At 37.9% G+C, this 19,246-nt stretch overlaps 1 protein-coding gene across 1 annotated transcript; it reads left to right on the top strand.

Moving 5' to 3' along the window:
* Nucleotides 1-585: 585 nt before the first annotated feature.
* Nucleotides 586-19,202, top strand: LOC149827745 (stem-specific protein TSJT1-like). The gene is made up of 4 exons (XM_090019588.1): nt 586-890; nt 1,961-2,201; nt 18,354-18,474; nt 18,778-19,202. Exons 1-4 carry the CDS (start codon nt 691-693, stop codon nt 18,963-18,965), a joined length of 750 nt encoding a protein of 249 aa, XP_089875714.1. The 5' UTR covers nt 586-690; the 3' UTR covers nt 18,966-19,202.
* Nucleotides 19,203-19,246: the final 44 nt, after the last annotated feature.

Raw genomic sequence — 19,246 nt, forward strand, 5'->3', positions numbered from 1 at the left:
GCAATCATATTGCAATAAAACATGATGTTCCAAAACATAAACTGGTAGCAGCTTACCATTTTTATAGCATACCTTCAATCTATTGGGCTTTTTGAAGGGTTTTTCTGTATATATATTAAATCCATGCTTGGATCATCCTATAGGTTTTTATAAGATTTAAAATCGGACAGTTTATAAAAATTTTATAAATATTTAAGGCTTAAATAATCATATTTTTTTTTATTAAACATGATATAAGTGTCATTTTTTACATAATCCACCATGTTGAATACATCTGGGTTTGTAAAAAATAAAGGTGGTAGGGTCGTGGTAGGCTAGAAAAGGGGTAGGCAGCTGCCACTTTTCTTTAAAATATATTTTAAAAATATCGTATTATTTTCGGAATTGTATCGGTTTATTTTGTCAGCTTTTCAAAGAACGGCCGATAAAAAAACCGAACTTACCGTATCGAACTTTATAACAGAACGAGGGGTAGTTTAGGTAATATAGTGTCCCGGATCTGGAGCCCACAGACTTCTCACCAAGTCACTCTCTCTCTCTCAGATCGCATACAAAACCCACAGAGATGCTCAACTTCCTTCGTCTTCCTCTTCTTCTTCTTCATCATCGTCATCATCTTCTTCTTCTCTCTTTCATCATCTTCTTCTTCTCTCTTTCATCATCTCAGGGGAATTTAAGGAACAGGAAGAGATGCTGGCAGTGTTCGAGAGATCGGTGGCGAAGAGCCCAGAGGAGCTGAGGAGCCCCCACTCCGACGGCGCCTCACTCAAGAACGGCAGAGCCCTCCTCGACCACTTCTCCTCCAACCTCCCTGGCGCCGTCGCCATCAATCTTGGCGGCTCCGCCTCCTTGTCCTACACCACCGATAGGCAGAACCCTCTCCTCCCCAGGTTCCCATTTCCAATGCCCCATAAATCTTTCCATTTCTTTGTGATAATTTTTTAGCCCATTTAATCTTATTTTTCTTTTTTTTTCGGTTTTTTGGATTGTATCTGTGTGTTTCTAAGGTAAATGATGAATACCCACAAAGTAACTTGTGGTTTTCTTGTTGGTTTTGATCAACGATTGGATTTTGGGTTTCTTGTGTCTTTTAAGGGGGTTTCGGTGCATACAGTTTCCATTTCTTTGTGATAAATTTCAAACCCATTTGATAGTTTTCCTTTTTTTTGGTTTATTGGGATTTTTTTTTAAAAGTTTTTGAAGTTAAATGATGAATACCCACAATGTAAATTGTACTTTTCTTGTTGCTTTTGATTTTCTCTTGGGAGAACGACGGCTGGGTTTTGGGTTTCTTGTGTTCTTTTGGGGATTTTTTGATGCATGCGGTTTGTTGGGGTGGTGTTTTTTTTTCCTTTGATAGACGCAAAAAGGTAAAAAAAAGGGAACAGAAATATGACGGTCATGGTGTTGCTTCTGGTGGTGGTTGATATTTCTAGTTTAAGATTGGAAACAAAAGCCAGCAATCGGATCTCTTTTAATTTAATTCTTTCCGAGAGGGGAAAATTTGATCAAATCTGATAAACTTCTCTATTTTAGAACTTTGGTTTTATGGTTTATTTTCTTTTTTCTTTTTTTAGTGAATGGTATTTTATGATTGCTTAATTTCTAGTAAGTAAAAAAAAGGAAAAAAAATACTATTCTTCTTTCTAGTTCTTGGAATTTTGGTTTCATGTGCATAGTGGGTTCCTTTTTCCCTTATTTTCTTCTTCAAGGTAAATAGTCAAAATCGAATTCTTGAAGCAGTACTGTTGATTTCTTGACCATGTTTGCTTTTCTGATTCTTTTCAGTTCCCCAGATTTTAGAAAAAGAGTAATCAATTTTTCTGTTTTGTCTTTGAAATTACGTGCCCTGTAATTGTAGATCTTAAGTTGCACCATAAATTGGTGAAAATGAATTCTTATCTTCGCTTGCTTCGGTCATATAAACCTAAAATGCATCTTTTTTATCCTGGTTATGCAGGTTGTTCGCTGTGGTGGACGACATATATTGTGTATTTGAGGGCCACCTTGATAACATTACTATCTTGAAACAGCAGTATGGATTGAACAAGACTGCTAATGAAGTAAGCATAGTCATCGAAGCTTATAGGACTCTAAGAGATAGGGGTCCTTACCCTGCAGATCAAGTCGTCAGAGATCTTCATGGGAAATTTGCTTTTGTCATCTTTGATGCTACCACCAAAGTTGCCTTTGTTGCTGCGGTATATGAATTAGACCATTTTGATTCAGCAGATTTTGTTGTTTTTTTGTTTGTGTGGATGATGATATGGCTCTATCTTTTTGGACATTTCAAGGTCTATGTGTGATATTTATGTTTTTGTTTTAGTCCCCAATTTTAGTAGCTTATGTGCATGTTGTTCTCTTTTTTTGAGAACCATGATGAATCATTAACCTATTTAATGATGTTCACTTATCTGTTTTGTTATTTTAGATAACACATTCTTTTGTTCTTTTAGTTATTGGTTCTAATCAGATTTAAATAATTCCATTCTCATTTCCTGAAGGATGACGGTTTTGTACTTTGAATGTTGATGACCTTGCCTTAGGTAACTCACAAGCTTGCCTTCATGGAGTTGTACATTATGTAGCTGAATAAGTTTGTATATTGCATATATGTTATAAAAATTGCTTAAATCGTTTCTCTTTCTCGTGAGCCTTTTGTATTCCTCTTTGTACAAGTTTGAACTCCATTTTCCTTCTCTTGAATAGTAGGTAATATCACATGGTTTGAACTCTTGAGGTGTGCGGTTTAGCAGTGCATTTTTAAGACTAGCAAAAATTGTTCTTTGATGATTTACAATTTATCAAAAAGTATGGGTCGTTCCCATAGTTAAGAAAATGATGGCCTAGTATAACAATGCTTTACTATGAGGAGAATATGGGAACATCTGGTATTCACTTAAATTCATGTCATGTTGTTTACTTTAGTTTGAATGAGTGCTGAAGACTTGCATTATTACCCAAACTATATGCCCTCTGCAGCTTTGAAATTTGATTCTAATTGCTTTTCAACCTATGATGAATGAATTGGAATACTTTACTCTATACCGTGTATAGTTGGGTCAAAATCTAAACAGTGTGAAATTTTAGTAACCAGTGGATGTGAAGGAATGAACTACAAGAGAGTAGCCAACTTGGAAATTCTGTAGCACAGTTAATTCAGCTATTTCATGTATGTTCCTTTTTTATTCAAGATTATTTCTCATCAACTTTCTAGGAAATTTGATGCCGCTGAACTTGAAACATCTCTAAAGCTAGGTAGATAACTTCCAGCCTTTGTTTTGTACAGTCCCTTTGTTTTATTTCATGATGTCATAAAGGCATGGGGCCACTCATTGTTGGCAGCGGTCCTTCTTCCTTTGGAAATTTACTCCCACATCCAATTTTATAAAACCACTTCTTCTGTTCCTACTCTGGAAAATATTGGCTCTTGCAAGTAGCAAATTGGATCAAGTTTTGGTGTTATTACTAAAAGATCTTATTTTAAACAAAATTCCAGGTCAATTAGGGTGCGTTTGATAGTGGAAATAAGTTTTTTAGGATAAAAACACCCAGGATAACTTATCATGGAGGAAGTTTTTCATGTTAAAATATCTTCAGTCGTGTTTGAATTAGTAATAAAAAAATATGAAAATTTTACATCGTGTTTGATTGTTAGATACAAAAATAGGGGGAAATCGAATGGGTTTACCCATCCAATGCCAGAGAGAGAGCCCATCATCGTTCAGTGGCTTCGTCTCGCTGCTGCACCTCTCCGTTCTGCTCCATCACCACCACCAGTCTTTCTCCTCCGTCCCTCCCAAACAGATTACACCATCACTCCTCTTTCTCTTCCTCCGCCCCTCGCCGGGAAACCACCACCACCGTCCTCCTCTGTTCCTGCCCAATATGGCCTCTCCTCCCCTCTTCTACTTCTTCCTCCTCTTCTCCCCTCTGTGGTGGTGATTCAATGGCAGATAATGAGGAAGCCTTCTTGAGCTTCATATCAGCCGTCCATCACTTTCCTTTGTTCACTGGAACACCTCCTCTCCTTCTCCTTTCTTGTGGGTGGCGTCACCTGCAACCCTTCCGGCTCGAGGGTGGTCTCCCTCCAACTCGTTGACATTGGCCTCGTTGAATCCCTCCCACCTGGTGGAGGCCTCAGGCAGGGTGTTGGTGTCGATGCTTCAGCAGGAGATGAGAGGCCTGATACCCCCTTTTGTTTTTTGGATAAAGTTTATCAGGGGCGAAATTTCTACCTAGGGGGAGGTGTGACTTTCCCCCCTGTTTTTGAGTTAAATTTCTCCCTGAATTTCAGGGAGAACTTTGACTCGTGTTTGATGGGGGTTTAGACCCCACCTCAAAGTGGGGGGAATTTCTCTGTGGGAGAAATCCCCCCTGCTATCAAACTCACCCTTAAGGATAAGCGGGATATACATATAGATAGATAAAATAAAATCAATGGCCTATGAGGTTAGAGAACCAATTTAAAAAATTCCTCTAAAATGGTGCTTTAGTCGAGGCTTGAGAACATATAATGATCTGAACATTTTGTGAGCTATAACTACATTTTGATGATGATAAAACTTATGGAATTGTGTCAGTTCTAAATTTGTGTCAATTCTGGACGAATATATTTTCTTCTTGTATGTGCTTGTTGTGCAAAGATGAATGTCATACTTCTGCATATATTGTAGCTGCATGCCACACTATGCAAGAGTTACATCTAAGAAGGCCTGTACTGCTCTTATTCTCTGAGTTTGGTTGCTAATCAATTGAATTTGATTTATTTCTTCACTTTTTGGACTTTAACAGGTTAGAAAGTTGTCAGTGCGACTTCATTTTTTTCTATCTCAAGAAATGTAATAGTTTCACCTGCTGGTTTATGGAATCCAACACAATCTACCCGCATTTGCATCATTTTCTTCCTAGATTACCAATCCTTTTCCTCCTTTGTGTACCTCTCAGCTTTAACTTTTATCAATAATTAGTGAACTTTCTCATGTTAGGACATTTTGTTTCCTTATGGGCGTTTATTGTACGTCTTTTTTGTGCCTTCCTCTGCACTCATTGACTTGAGTTCGTTGTGAAGGGAAACACTAATTTCTCTACTCAGTTTGCATTACATGGAACTAGTGGCACTGAAAGCTAATCTAGCTCTTATGTTGTAGCTGGTGTTATTCATGTACCGTCTTTGGTGTTATTACAAGTCCTTTCACCATGCAGAGGTTAAGTTTCATGGTGGATAAGCCACCAACTATGTTACCGCGACACAACAAATGGGCTGCCGTACCCGTGTCGACATGGATACAAGTACCGGGTGCAGTTCAGGTACACCGTGGGTCGGGTCCTGAAATGAAATGGGGATCTTCGAAACACGAGCTTAGATTCACAAGTGCAAGTGTCAAGAATGACACTAAAGCATAACCCTTAAAAAGGGTATAACTGAAAACAAAATAAAAATAAAAATGTATTCTTTCTTGATATGAAAAACCAATTGCTTAAGAAGCATTGGAATGAAATACAAGAGGGGTTGCACCCCTTTATATACACAACTGAAAGAGGACTCAATAGAGTTGTCTATTTAGAGCTGTTGGACTGGGTCAATCCAACAACTCTATTAAGAGCTGTTGGATTGTGTCTGTCTAATAGCTCTATTGCTAGTCAAGTCTGGACAGGACTTGACTAGCAATAGTCATTCTAGTTCAAACTGAACTAGATGACATAAAGACAAAAAATAAAAATAAAGGAAAAAAATTACATAAAAGAAAGCAATGAATATATATATATATATATAAAATATAATATTATTATATATATATACAATTTTACATTTTAACACTCCCCCTTAAACTTACGGTATAATGAGCGAAAGTTTGTCTAAGAGAAAGTGAAATCGGGGAGCAACGATAGGCTTTGTAAAGAAGTCTGCTAATTGATATTCTTAAGTGACATATGGCAGATCAATTATCCCGTGTAGATATTCCTCTCTGACGTAGTGACAATCCATTTCGATGTGTTTGGTGCGTTCGTGGAATGTTCTGTTACTGGCAATGTAGATCATACTTTTGTTCTCACAACACATTTGTGAAGCCTTTGTTGCTTCAGCTCTCATGTCAGCAAACAGTCGTCGGAGCCAAACTACTTTCATGGTCGTGGTTGCAACAAAGGCTCTGTATTCAGCTTCGGTGGATGAGAGAGATACATTCTGCTGCTTTTTACACCTCCACGAGATCAATGATTCCCCTAAAAAGACACAAAAGCCAGTGGTTGAGTGTATGTTATTGAGATCACCTCCCCAATCATCATCAGTATATGCAATTAAATCAAGAGAAGAGGAGGAAGATAAGAAAAGTCCTCGTGAAAGAGAGGACTTGATGTATCTGATAATACGCATGATTGCTCCCATATGAACAGAAGTAGGAGCATGTTGAAATTGACTTGCAGTGTGAACAACATATGCTATATCTGGTCTGGTAATGGATAGGAAAGTGTCTCGACAAGCTGTCTGTAAGGAGTAGGGTCTGCAAGAAGTTCTCCATCATCAATCTTCATTTTAACATTAACAACTTCCAGAGTGTCAACTTTCTTATCATCAGTAATACCAGACCTGAAAACAATATCAAAAGCAAATTTAGTTTGAGATAATAAATATCCTCTAGGAGAATAAGCAACTTCAATGCCTAAAAAATATCTCAACAAGCCCAAATCAGTCATTTCAAAATGTGATTTAAGAAGTGTTTTGATTGTTTTAACTCCCTGTTTATCGCTTATGGTGATGATCATATCATCCACACAGAGAAGAAGCACAATGATCCCTGCATCAGAATTCTTAATAAATAAAGCAGTGCCAGTTAAACAAAATTGAAAATCAATATCAATCATAATACGACTAAACCTATCATACCAAGCTTTTGGTGCTTGTTTAACTCCATAAAGAGCTTTTTCTAAGCGAAGTACTTTACCCTTAGGAATACTTAGACCAGGAGGGGGTTCCATGTATACTTCTTCAACTAGCTTTTCATTTAAAAAAGCATTTTTGACATCCATTTGAAAAATAAACCATTTTTTTGATAGAAGTTAAGGCAATTAAGCTTCAGACAGTTGTCATACAAGCCACCAGAGCAAAGATTTCTTCATAATCAATCCCATATTCTTGGGCATAACTTTTGGCTACTAAACGGGCTTTATATCTTTCAAGAGTACCATCACTTTTGGTTTTAATTTTATAAACCCATCGACATCCTATAGTTTTCTTTTCGGGAGGAAGATCTTGAATATTCCATGTAGAAGCCTTTTCAAGTGCATCTAATTCAGCTTTCATGGCTTCTATCCATTTGATGTCATTTTTTGCTTGAAAATATGTGGATGGTTCTTCATATGAGTGAATTAATGCAATAACTGCCCTATATGTGGGTGAGAAAGACTCGTATGATACAAACTTTCCTGGAGGCCTCGAGACTCGGGATGATTGTCTAGTTGGAATGTTAGAATATTTTTCAAGTGCACATGGAGGATTAGACTCTTATCGCCTGGAATATTGAATACTAGTATCTATATGAACTTCATTTTCAACATTAAGATCAATAATTCTTTGATCATTATCAAAGTTACAGTCAAGGTCATATTCATCAGATGTTGATGTTAGATCTAGTAAAAAGGAGTACTCAGTGACGTCTTTTAATCTTCTAAAATCAAAGAAGCTCTCCTTTTCAATAAAGGAAACATTTCTAGACACATATAGTCTATTATTTTTGAAGTCAAAACATCTATAACCTTTCTGTTTTTCAACATATCCTAAAAAGGCACAAAGAATCGCACGAGGGAAAGGTTTAACATTTTTGTCAGTAAATATGAAACATTTGCACCCAAATATTCTTAATCTAGAGTAGTCTGGAGAAATTGTTCATAAGTTTTTCAATGGGAGTGATATTTTGTAACGAAGAAGATGACATCCTATTAATGAGATAGGTGACAGTTAAGGCAGCTTCTGCCCAAAAGTCTTTCAAGACTTGATTTGCTATTAATAAAGTCCTAGTGGTTTCTATAATATGACGATGTTTTCGTTCTGCCAGTCCATTTTGTTGAGGTGTATAAGGACAAGATCTTTGATGTCTGATGTCATGTAATTTAAGATAATTTTGAAAATCTGTGGATAAAAACTCTTCCTCTGAATCTATCCGAAAAATAGTAATATCATTTTGAAACTTGTTTTTAACCATATTATGAAAAGTTTGAAAGTATGAAAATACTTCAGACTTATGTTTGAGAAAGTACATCCACGTATGTCGGGAGAAATCATCGACAAAAATAACATAGTAAACAAATCCTCCTTTAGAAATTACTGGTGCAGGACCCCAAACATCCGAGTGTATTAATTCAAGTGGTCTTGAAGAGAAAAAGGTTTTGTTCTGAAATGGTAATCTTTTCATTTTGCCGAGAATACAATCTTTACAATCAAATGATTCAGAGTTACAAAATTTTCCTAGATTTGGAAAATGTTGGATTTTGGCTATATGTGGGTGACCAAGTCTCTTATACCACCGTTCCAACTCTATTTTTTGAATATGATAACAAAAAGCTTTCTTCGGCATTTTCAAAAAATCCATGTAATAGAGTCCTCCTACAATGGCCTTCCCCAATCAGCTTGCCTGACTGGCGATCCTGTACCCAACAACCATGAGAAGAAAAGGAAATATTACACCCATAATCAGAAATTTGAGATACAGATAAAAGATTTAAATTTAATTTGGGAACATGTCTAATTTCTAGAATAGAAAATTTCTTTGTTTTATAAATTTTTTTAAAATTTCCTATTCCTTCTATTTCAAGAGAAGTCTTATCAACAATAAAGACCTTTGACACACTTGTTTTATTTTTAGCACATTTGGATAGACTTTGATTATTTGGAGTCATATGAAAAGATGCACGAGAGTCAAGGAGCCAAGAAATTTTACCTAGATCAGAAAAAGATGAGGCTGCTGCGTCGGTTGAAGCTTCAGATGAGGAAGAGGCACCTTTGATGAGAGGCTGAAGAATCTCCATTAGTTGGGTCAGGGAAACTGGTGCATCCTGATCTTTAGGCTCTGATCCAGCAATTGCAACTCTTTTTTCTCTCAGCTCCTTAAGTTTGGGACATTGTGGCTTGTAGTGTCCCGGTTCATGACAGTGATGACAAATAACTTTCTTCTTATCATAGTCATCATTTTGTCGGTTAAAGTGAGGGGGCCTATATGATCGAACATGATTCCCTGGTCTAGACACGGCTAAAATGGAATCATCTTCAATTTTTAAAGAACCTTTCCGGAGACGATTTTCTTCCATTGTTAACTCTTCAATAGTTTCAACAATAGAAGGAATTTTTTCCCGGTGAAGTAGGGGTCGATTTAGTGGTTTCAAATTTTGGCCTTAATCCAGTGATAAACTGGTAAAAATGTTCAGCATCGAGTTGTTTCTGACAAAGCTCGATGTCTTCGGCACAATGCCACTTTGGTTCTAAAACGGAAAGTTCTTCTCAAAGTTCGGACAACCCATTGTAATATTCACGAATAGTTTTGTCTCCTTGTGTCATCATTCGAACTTTTTCTTGGAGGTTGCACACGTGTGCAATATCTTTAAGGGAATACATATTCTTAAGGTATTTTCATGTCGAGATCAAATTTGGCAAGACTTTAGCATTTTTTTAATGTCAACGCTATTGATAAGCCATGACATTATCTTTGCATGAGATATTCTTCATTCTTTCCATTTCTTCTCGTATGAGGCAATAACCTTGATTTTCTCTTCTTCCGATAGAGGGACCTCTTTATCTCCCTCCTTTTTAGTAAGAGATAGCTTAGGTTCCGAATCAGAACCATCCACAGTCCCCCATAGGCCTTTTCCCTATATATGGTGCTTCATGATTGAAGCCCATGTTACATAGTTCGTATCGCTTAGTTTCATAGGCATGATGATGACTTTATCATTGTCATTCATCGATTACAAGGAGAGAAATAATAGGGATAGAAGAAAAACAAGAAGGAAAATGAAAAAGAAAGAAGAAAAAACAATACAACAAGATGTGAAATCTTCCCCAATGAAGTGATAAAACACTTCTATTCAAGTGGTGAACACTTTTGCAAACAGGCACTGAAATCGAGGCAACTTTTCCTCAAGATTTAGTACTTCCGCGGCTTTGATACCATGAAATGAAATGGGGATCTTCGAAACACGAGCTTAGATTCACAAGGGCAAGTGTCAAGAATGACACTAAAGCATAACCCTTAAAAAGGGTATAACTGAAAACAAAATAAAAATAAAAATGTATTCTTTATTGATATGAAAAACCAATTGCTTAAGAAGCATTGGAACGAAATACACAGCTGAAAGAGGACTCAATAGAGCTGTTGGACTGGACTTGACTAGCAACAGTCATTCTAGTTCAAACTGAACTAAATGACATAAAGACAAAAAATAAAAATAAAGGGAAAAAATTACAGAAAATAAAGAAATGAAAAATATATTTATATATATGTAATATGATATATATATATATATAGTTTTACATTTTAACAGGGTCCCACACTGCGCCAGGTTGGGTCTATATCAGACTCGAAACTCTAAAAAAAATGAACTCGCCCCCCCCCACACACACACACACAACCCTCTCTCCCTCGTCTTGTTATTTTTTTTGTTTTCATTATTTCACCTTACGCCCTTTTTCAAAACCCTTTCCACCTTCGATTGCGTGAGAAGAAGAAGAAGAAGGGGAGTGAGAGAGAGACCAACATGTCCCTCCTTGTTCTCCTTCCTCTCCTCCTCCTCTCGGTTTTCCTTCATCTTCTTCTTCTCCTCCTCCTCCTCCTCTTGCTCTTTCTTTAGAGAGAGAGAGAGAGAGAGAGAGAGAGGTGGGGGTCTCTTTTCTTTTTAATATAAAAAAGAAAAGAAACAATATCTCAATAGCCCCTCCTCTTTTTCAAAAATTTCATTTTAACTTCTTTTATATTCAAAATATCAAATTCCTCTTTTTCAAAGATTTCATTTAACTTTCTTTTATATTCAAAATATCAAATTCTCATATATATATATATTATAGAGAGAGAGACAGAGAGCAGTGTTGCCGTACCCACATTTTTTGGAATTGCCATGTCGTACCCTCCGTACCCGTACCCAGGTGACATAGGCCACCAACCATGTTTGATGGGGATGTCAAAGATTCTCCTCTTGTACTGCAATCTTATTTTTTTGCTCATGAGTCTTGAGGTTGTTTGAGAAGGTAAGCTTGACCCATCAGACCCTGTAATCACATGTAACTTGTAATCAAGTTGGTTATTGAATGGATCACTGTGATTGCTTCAGTTTGGCTGTGTCTGATGGGACCAGCAAGTTTTATTTTTTTCTTTTGCCCCACTTGACTCTTGTTAAGTTTCCTCTGTGCAGAGTCAGATATTTAACTTCATTGCCTGTCATCCATCTGAGTTCTCATATATTTGCAGCTTCCTGCATGCATGTGTGACGGTTATTTGTTATTGCTGAAAATCTCTCATTTCTTATCAAATCTTGGTATAGTTCTTGACGGCACTTGATTGGCATGTACATATGATTAAGGAATGATGCAACAATATGAGCTTTACAACATATGTGATATATCATGTTGAATCATGCCTTGAAAGTGCAGTTACTGGGTTTAGATGATACTTGTGAATCTATTGGATAGAGATGCCACAAGCATATGGGTATTTGGAGTGTGATCCCTTTCTGATCTTTTCTCTTAGAACTTGTGAGAGGTGGATGAAAAAGTCTGTGTGTGTGTTTCGGGTCTGGATCTTATACCAGACCCGAGATGGGTCTGGATCTTATACCAGACCCATCTATGTATAGCTTTGTATACTTCTTTTTCATTCCGGGTCTGGATCTTATACCAGACCCGAACCCACAATGTACACTCAAACATATTAATACAGTCTTTAGGTCACGATTTCATTATTGAGATCGTGACAGCCGCAGCCCCTTCTTCTTCTATTCCTTTCTCTTTTCTCAACACAGGCTCAAGAGGAGATTCTAACATGGTATCAGAGTCAAGATCCACTTAGGGCTTGAAGGGGGGCTTCCAAAAGGTGCTACCAAGGTTTGAGATCTCTCCATTTCTCTGGTTTTCTTCACTTTCGATCTTCCTCATCTCTCTTCATCTCTCTTTTCGTTTCTTTCCTGAAGGATTCACATCCCACGTGAATCCCTAACGTGAATCTCTAAGTCATCACATGAATCGTGAATCTAAAAAAAAAACTCGTCTCACGTGAATCTATTGTTTCGCATGAATACCTGAATCGTGAATCTCAAAAAAAAAATCTCATCTCACGTGAATCTATTGTTTCGCGTGAAACCCTAAAGTCAACCCATTTTCTTATTCGTCTAGCATATTCAGATCTGATTGCTTTTGCACCAGATCTGGAGCACTTCTCCCTGCGCATCCTTCTGCCACCTGGACTGGAATCAAACTTTTGCTGTTTAGATCTGATATTTGATAGCAGTTTTTTTTTTTAATTTGCTTTCATTTCTACCAAGTATCTCCTCCTTTCAGCCTATTTTCTTCTCGCTGTCACAACTGGTACTCAATTAACAGTTGTCTGGCAACGTTATCTTCATCTGTTTTTGTCCAAACCTGAAAACACAATTAGTTTCAACTTTTGTTCAACGTGTGAGAAATTCCTATTGCGTCAATCTCAATCTTATAAAAAAGGGAAGGGAAAATTCAGATTTGATCTCTTTTTTAATCTGACAGTCTCTAATCGCTAGTTTCTCGAAGGTTGCTCGGCTGAAAAAAAAGGGGGGTGCGACGAGCTAACCTTTTTTTACAGTAGACTGGGCACTCCGTGAACACTCGAATATCCTTGTTATATCCTTGTTCAGTTCCTTTTCCTCCATGGATTCTCATTCTTCTCAATCGAGTCTTTCTTCAGTTTTCTCAATCAACTTGTTTCCGAAAAGTTAACTACCTCAAACTTCTTGATTTGGAAGAGACAAATCATACATTTTATAAGAAGCCAAGGTCTCTTAGGTCACCTGGATGGAACCACTCCAGTCCTGCTAGAATTTGTTATGAGAGAAGATAAAGATGATAAAGGGGCGAGTTCAATTGTGTATGTCAAAAATGCAGAATATCTCAACTGGGAAAGGAAAGATCCATCAGTAGTTGCATACATCACTTCTACCTTGTCTCAAGAGGTTCTTGTTGCAATCCCCGACAATTGTGCAACCCTGCAACTTTGGGAGAGGTTAGTTCACACGTATTCACAAGTTTCACAGGCGAGGATGGTTTTTTTCAAGAGGGAATTTCAGCGGTTGAGAAAAGATTCCATGACCATCATGGAATATCTCAACAAGATAAAGACTATCACAGACCAACTTGCAGTTATAGGATGTGCCGTGAGTGACAGTGATATGGTGCAACAACTCTCAGTGGATTGGGACCCGATTATAATATGATCGTCACTTCACTATTATGTCTGTCTACTCTTCCTACTTTTGATGAGTTGCGAACTAAATTGATCCAGTATGAAATGACTTTGAAGGGATTTTCTGAAGAAACACATGGTCATGAAAATTCTCAAGAAGTTTTTGCCACAGGAGTGACTTATGGTCGAGGATGAGGGCGAGGGAGACAAGGGCGAAATGGACAAGGAGGACGTGGATTGCTTCCCACTCCAAATATCTTGACTCACACTCAGGGATAAAGGTCAATCCTCACTTGCTTCCTTTGCAACAAAAGGGGGCATATCAAGGCGAATTGTTGGCACAACCCTGAAAATAAAGGAAAGGCTCTACAGACAGAACCAAAAAGAAAGTCCACTAATATCAGAGACAATGGAGATGCAGGTAAACTTTCTAAACCTATCCCTTATTTTGGCAAAAGTAAAATTGTCACTGGAGATGGATCCTATCATCTTGTTTCTCATGTTGGAAAATCTGTCATTCCCATGTCACATTCTACTCTTGAACTTACTGATGTCCTTCATGTTCCAAATATCAAGAAAAATCTTCAGTTGAATTCACTCCCTTTTCTGTGCAGGTCAAGGACCTTCGCACGAGGGAAGCATTCGCTTAAGGAAAGAGACGAGGAAATATGTATGTCTTTGAAGAAGCTCCATTTCATCCTGTCTGCCCTATTCATCTGGATTCAAAGCCTTCATTAGAGTCGTGTTCCTTCTCTTCAGCAAATGTTTTTAGTATTTCTGAATGTAATAAGCCTTCCTTATGGCATAGTCGATTAAGACATTATGGGGGTCATTTTATTGAAAAAATTGTTTCTAATAATCTCATTCCAAAAGAAAGTCTCAATGTGGATGAAAAAAGGCAGAAGTGTTCCAGTTGTCTTTTATGCAAAAGTCATGTATTGCCTTTATATTTTATTAATAAGAGAGCTTCAAAGCCTTTTGAGGTAATATGTTCTGATGTATGGGGGACCTGCCCCAGCTGCCTCTGGATTTGGGAGCAGATACTACCTAATCTTTATTGATAGCTACTCTCGATACACCTGGATATATTTCATAAAAAATAAGTCAGAAGTTTTTATTTTGTTCCAAAACTTTCTTTCCTTAGTAAAAAATCAATTCTCTGAGTCCATCCAATTCTTCCAATGTGAATGGAGGTGGGGAGTTCTCATCTAGTGACTTTATTTCTTTTCTTCAAAATAATAGGATAGGAAGAAGGGTGTCATGCCCACACATCCCTCAACAAAATGGAATTGTTGAGCAAAAACACAGGCATATTGTTGAAAGTGCCATGAGTATGCTCCGTGATAGTAATCTTTCCATTAATCTGTGGACTGAAGCTTTTCATTCCGCCGTACATGTGATAAATAGACTGCCTATGGTTGTTCTAGAAAATAAGTCTCCCTATTACTGTCTTTTTGGAGCTCATCCTAGTTATCATGATTTGCGTGCTTTCGGATGTGTTTGTTATGTGCATATTGATCGGTCCCTAAGAAACAAGTTTCAGAATAAGGCTCAAAAGTATAGATTTGTGGGATATGCCGAAGACTACAAAGGATATAGGTGTTACGATCCCGTCAACAGACGTATCAGAATCTCAAGAAATGTCATATTTGATGAACACAATTTTGATCACAAAGCTGTCATGACGAATATGCCCTCTACCACCATCGAAGTTTATCATCCTTGGCTGAATTCAGAACTTTTTGCTAGTTCCAATGAAGTTTGCTCTTCAGATTATGGGCAACAGGAAGAAGAAATGTCTGAGACTATTGGCACATCGGGATTACAGAATGGGGAAGAAATACCATCCGTAGCGGGCAGATACAAGGGCATTTGCTATACTAGACAGAGAACGATAGCGCCAAATCTTTCAAATCACATCTCAGCAGCTGCACCTACTTCCTCTCATACTCTTGAGGTCAGAAGATCCAATCGCATGAGACAGCCTATTGATAGGTGGGTCAGTTATAACAATTTCTTCTTGGACTTTCAGCTCTTCTTAACTGCTCTGAATAAGGAGGATGAACCTATCATATACTATCAGGCAACTACTTCTACCAAATGGGTAGAAGCCATGAATGATGAAATGCAAGCTTTACATGAATGTGGAACCTGAGAAATTGTCCCCAGTGCATCTGACAAAAATGTTGTTGGATGTAAATGGGTCTACAAAATAAAGTATAAACCAGATGGAACCATTGAACGATACAAGGCGAGACTGGTTGCAAAATGATTCACTCAAGAAGCAGGACAAGACTATGATGAGACATTCAGTCCAGTGGTGAGAATGAGAACAATTCGAATTATTCTTTCACTGGTCGTTGAACATGGATGAAAGTTAAGTCAACTTGATGTTAAGAATGCCTTTTTGCATAGGGATTTGAAGGAGGAAGTCTACATGGAACGACCCCATGGATATCAAGAGCAAAACAGTAAAATACATGTGTGCAGGATAAAAAGAGCTATCTATGGCCTAAAACAAGCATCTCACTCTTGGTTTGACAGCTTCTCACTTGAGATTTAGAAGCATGGATTCTCACGCTCCCTACTGGATCACTCATTATTTATTTTTAGAAGTCAGACTGTGATCACTCTATTGTTAATTTATCTTGATGATATAGTTATCACAGGAAACTCTGAAGATAATATCAAAGAAGTAAAAGACCTATTAGGACAGAGGTTCAAAATGAAAGATCTCGGAGCCTTGCGCTATTTTCTTGGCGTAAAGGTCGAAGCCAGGCTCATGGCTTGACCCTCACTTAGCATAAGTATATGATAGATGTTCTCAGCAAGGCAGATATGAAAGACTGCAAACCTTTAGCAACTCCTAGTGTGCTCCACCAAAAACTAAGTACTCATGATGGAGACCTGTATGAGGATCCCACCAGGTACCGCAGTCTTATAGGAATGTTGCAATATCTCACATTTACTCGACTTGATATTGTTTATTCAGTCAATCAAGTGTCTCAATTTATGCATGCACTACGTATTGGACATATGGAGGCAGTTAAAAGGATACTCAAATATATGAAAGGGACCATTGGAGATGGCTTGATATATTCTCCACATTCGTCTGGTAAGAATGTGCGTGAACTTATTGTATATTGTGATGCAGACTAGGCAGGAGATCCTGATGAGCGAAGATCTACGTCGGGGTATTGTGTTTTTATTGGGAGATCAAGCACTGAAGCTGAATAGATCCATGGCTGCCGCTACTGTTGAAGTCACATGGGTCAGGCATTTACTAACTGAAGTGAGAGAAATGATCTCTCCGTCTACCTTGCTGTGTGACAATCAAAGTGCTCTCAATATGTCATTCAATCCAGTACACCAAGGTTGCGCTAAGCATATTGAGATTAACCAACATTTTATGAGACAAAAGGTTGAAGAAAAAGAGATTGAGCCTGAATTTGTTAACACCGAAAGACAAGTTGCAGACATTTTTACCAAGGGCTTGACAAAAGATCGCTTTTGGATGCTTAAAGGCAAGTTGTTCATGGTTCAGAACCATGATCAACTTGAGAGGGGGTGAAAAAGTGTGTGTGTTTCGGGTCTGGATCTTATACCAGACCCGAGTCCATTTATGTATAGCTTTGTATACTTATTTTTCATTCCGGGTCTGGATATTATACCAGACCCGAACCCACAGTGTACACTCAAACATATTAATACAATCTTTAGGTCACAATTTCATTATTGAAATTGTGACAGCCGCAGCCCCTTCTTCTTCTATTCCTTTCTCTTTTCTCAACACCGGCTCAAGAGGAGATTCTAACAGTGGATGCTCCAGAGCCTGCTATAAATTTTTGCTTAATGAAATTTTAGTCATCTACTATCCAGATAACCCCAGAGATTGTGTATTGATTCTTGGTGGACCTGAATCTTAGGCAAATGAGAGTACTAAGTTTCTGTTATGTTGGATCGTCTTTTGCCCATCCTTGTTTTCTAGAACCAATTAGTTTGACTCTTCTTCTAGTTTTCTGTAATTCTTCTCTTAAAGTGTCTATTTCCCTAGATAGTTATGTACTATTGTGCAATCCTGAATAATTAGTGACATCATAAAATAGTTCTTTTTCTCAAATAGACTTGTGGATGGTGCTAGAAGAGAGAGAGAGTCTAGTTCTGCTGAGTTTTTGTTTTAGGCTTTAGGATGTTCATTTGCTATATGATTTGCCATATAGTTTTTTACCATTCTTTGCATCTCTTGATTAATGATCTAATGAAATTCTGTAGAAGTGGTTTATGAAACAAAATTGGTCATGGATCATTAGTGCTGTCATTTGGGTTGGATTCTAGGTATCCACCTTTTTCTGTATCTGCTTAGGAAGGTATTCAATAGATAGGTTAGTTGACGTAGAAAACAATTCAGGTGAGCATCAAATTGGATCCACAAAAAAATTGGATCACATATATGATGTGATGTCTGGCTGGTGGGATCAGGCCCCAGAACCCCTGTGATGCTGTGCTGATCCAACCTGCGAAATAGAACTGGTACCTATTGAAGTTTGAGTCTGAGACGTATTGTTCCCACAGTGTCTGTGTGTGTGTGTGTGTATGGTGGGCCGGGGGGTTGGTTGTGTGATTTGTGTGTTAAGGGGATTGGTGGTGTCATTGGAATCAACCAGCACTTTCTAGTTGTCTAATTATACTCTATACTGTTATGTCCTGTGGACATTGAAACCTGAGATGAGATTGAGATCCAAGCTGATCCCAACCCAAAAGCCATATCTGGACTTCCTAGGCACGATTTGGATAGACCCTTATCCAACATTGGACTCATTGATCAAGATTTTTTGCACTATGCTGAATTTTTGCTATATTTTCAATCTATCAGTGTTTTTTTTTTTCTTTTCCCCAACTTATGTAGCTTGTTTACCATGAACTTGCTGTTTAACGTCTCAGGATGCGGATGGGAGTGTTCCATTTTTCTGGGGAACCAATTTGGAAGGGCACCTCGTTTTCTCTGATGCTGCTGAGTTCATAAAAATGGGTTGTGGAAAATCTTTTGCACCATTTCCGAAAGGTAATAGGTTCAATCTAAAGGTTTTTGACTTGTTTGGCTGAAAATATGATAATGATCAAGCAGTGAATTCAAGTACTTGACTAGATGCTTGTGTGGTTAAAACCTGCTTCAGCTGGGTGCAACTACTCACCAATTTAGGTGGCCCAACAATGACCATATGGCTTTTTCTCAAGTTAGACTAGTCATGCATGTCATTTTGTTCACTTCATGCCTTTATAATCTGAACTGAGATGCTATATTGTAGTTTGGGTTGTTAGTGTTTATTCGGCGCCACTCATGTACCCCTTTTGCCATTTCTGGCAGGCTGTTTCTTCACTACCTCTGGAGGTTTGAAAAGTTTTGAACACCCTCTGAACGAGTTGAAGCCAATGCCCAGGGTGGACAGTCAAGGCCAGGTATGTGGTGCAACTTTTAAGGTCGATGCATCGGTGAAGAAAGACTCCGGTATGCCTAGAGTTGGTAGTGCGGCAAACTGGTCTTCCCAGTTCTGAGTATGGTTTACCAGCATGCTTCACGGCTATAGTTCTGATGTGTTTTCCTCTGCTATAATCTGCTTGGTGGTGCAGCACACTGACCAGAAGATGTCTACTGGACATGTTTTCCTGCCATAATATGTTGTGTGTCTACTTTTATTAGCCTGATTTTCTGCTTATCTTCGTCACGTTCTTGGAGAACTACACTACATGGATATAGACTCACAATAATAACCATGGTGTTTTTCATCTAAATCTGATAAATGCGTATGATGTTTGGATATTATGGTGTCTATTTG

The sequence above is a fragment of the Nuphar pumila genome, chromosome 10, assembly GCF_984573655.1.
Source record: "Nuphar pumila chromosome 10, dmNupPumi1.hap1.1, whole genome shotgun sequence".
Classification (NCBI taxonomy): domain Eukaryota; kingdom Viridiplantae; phylum Streptophyta; class Magnoliopsida; order Nymphaeales; family Nymphaeaceae; genus Nuphar; species Nuphar pumila.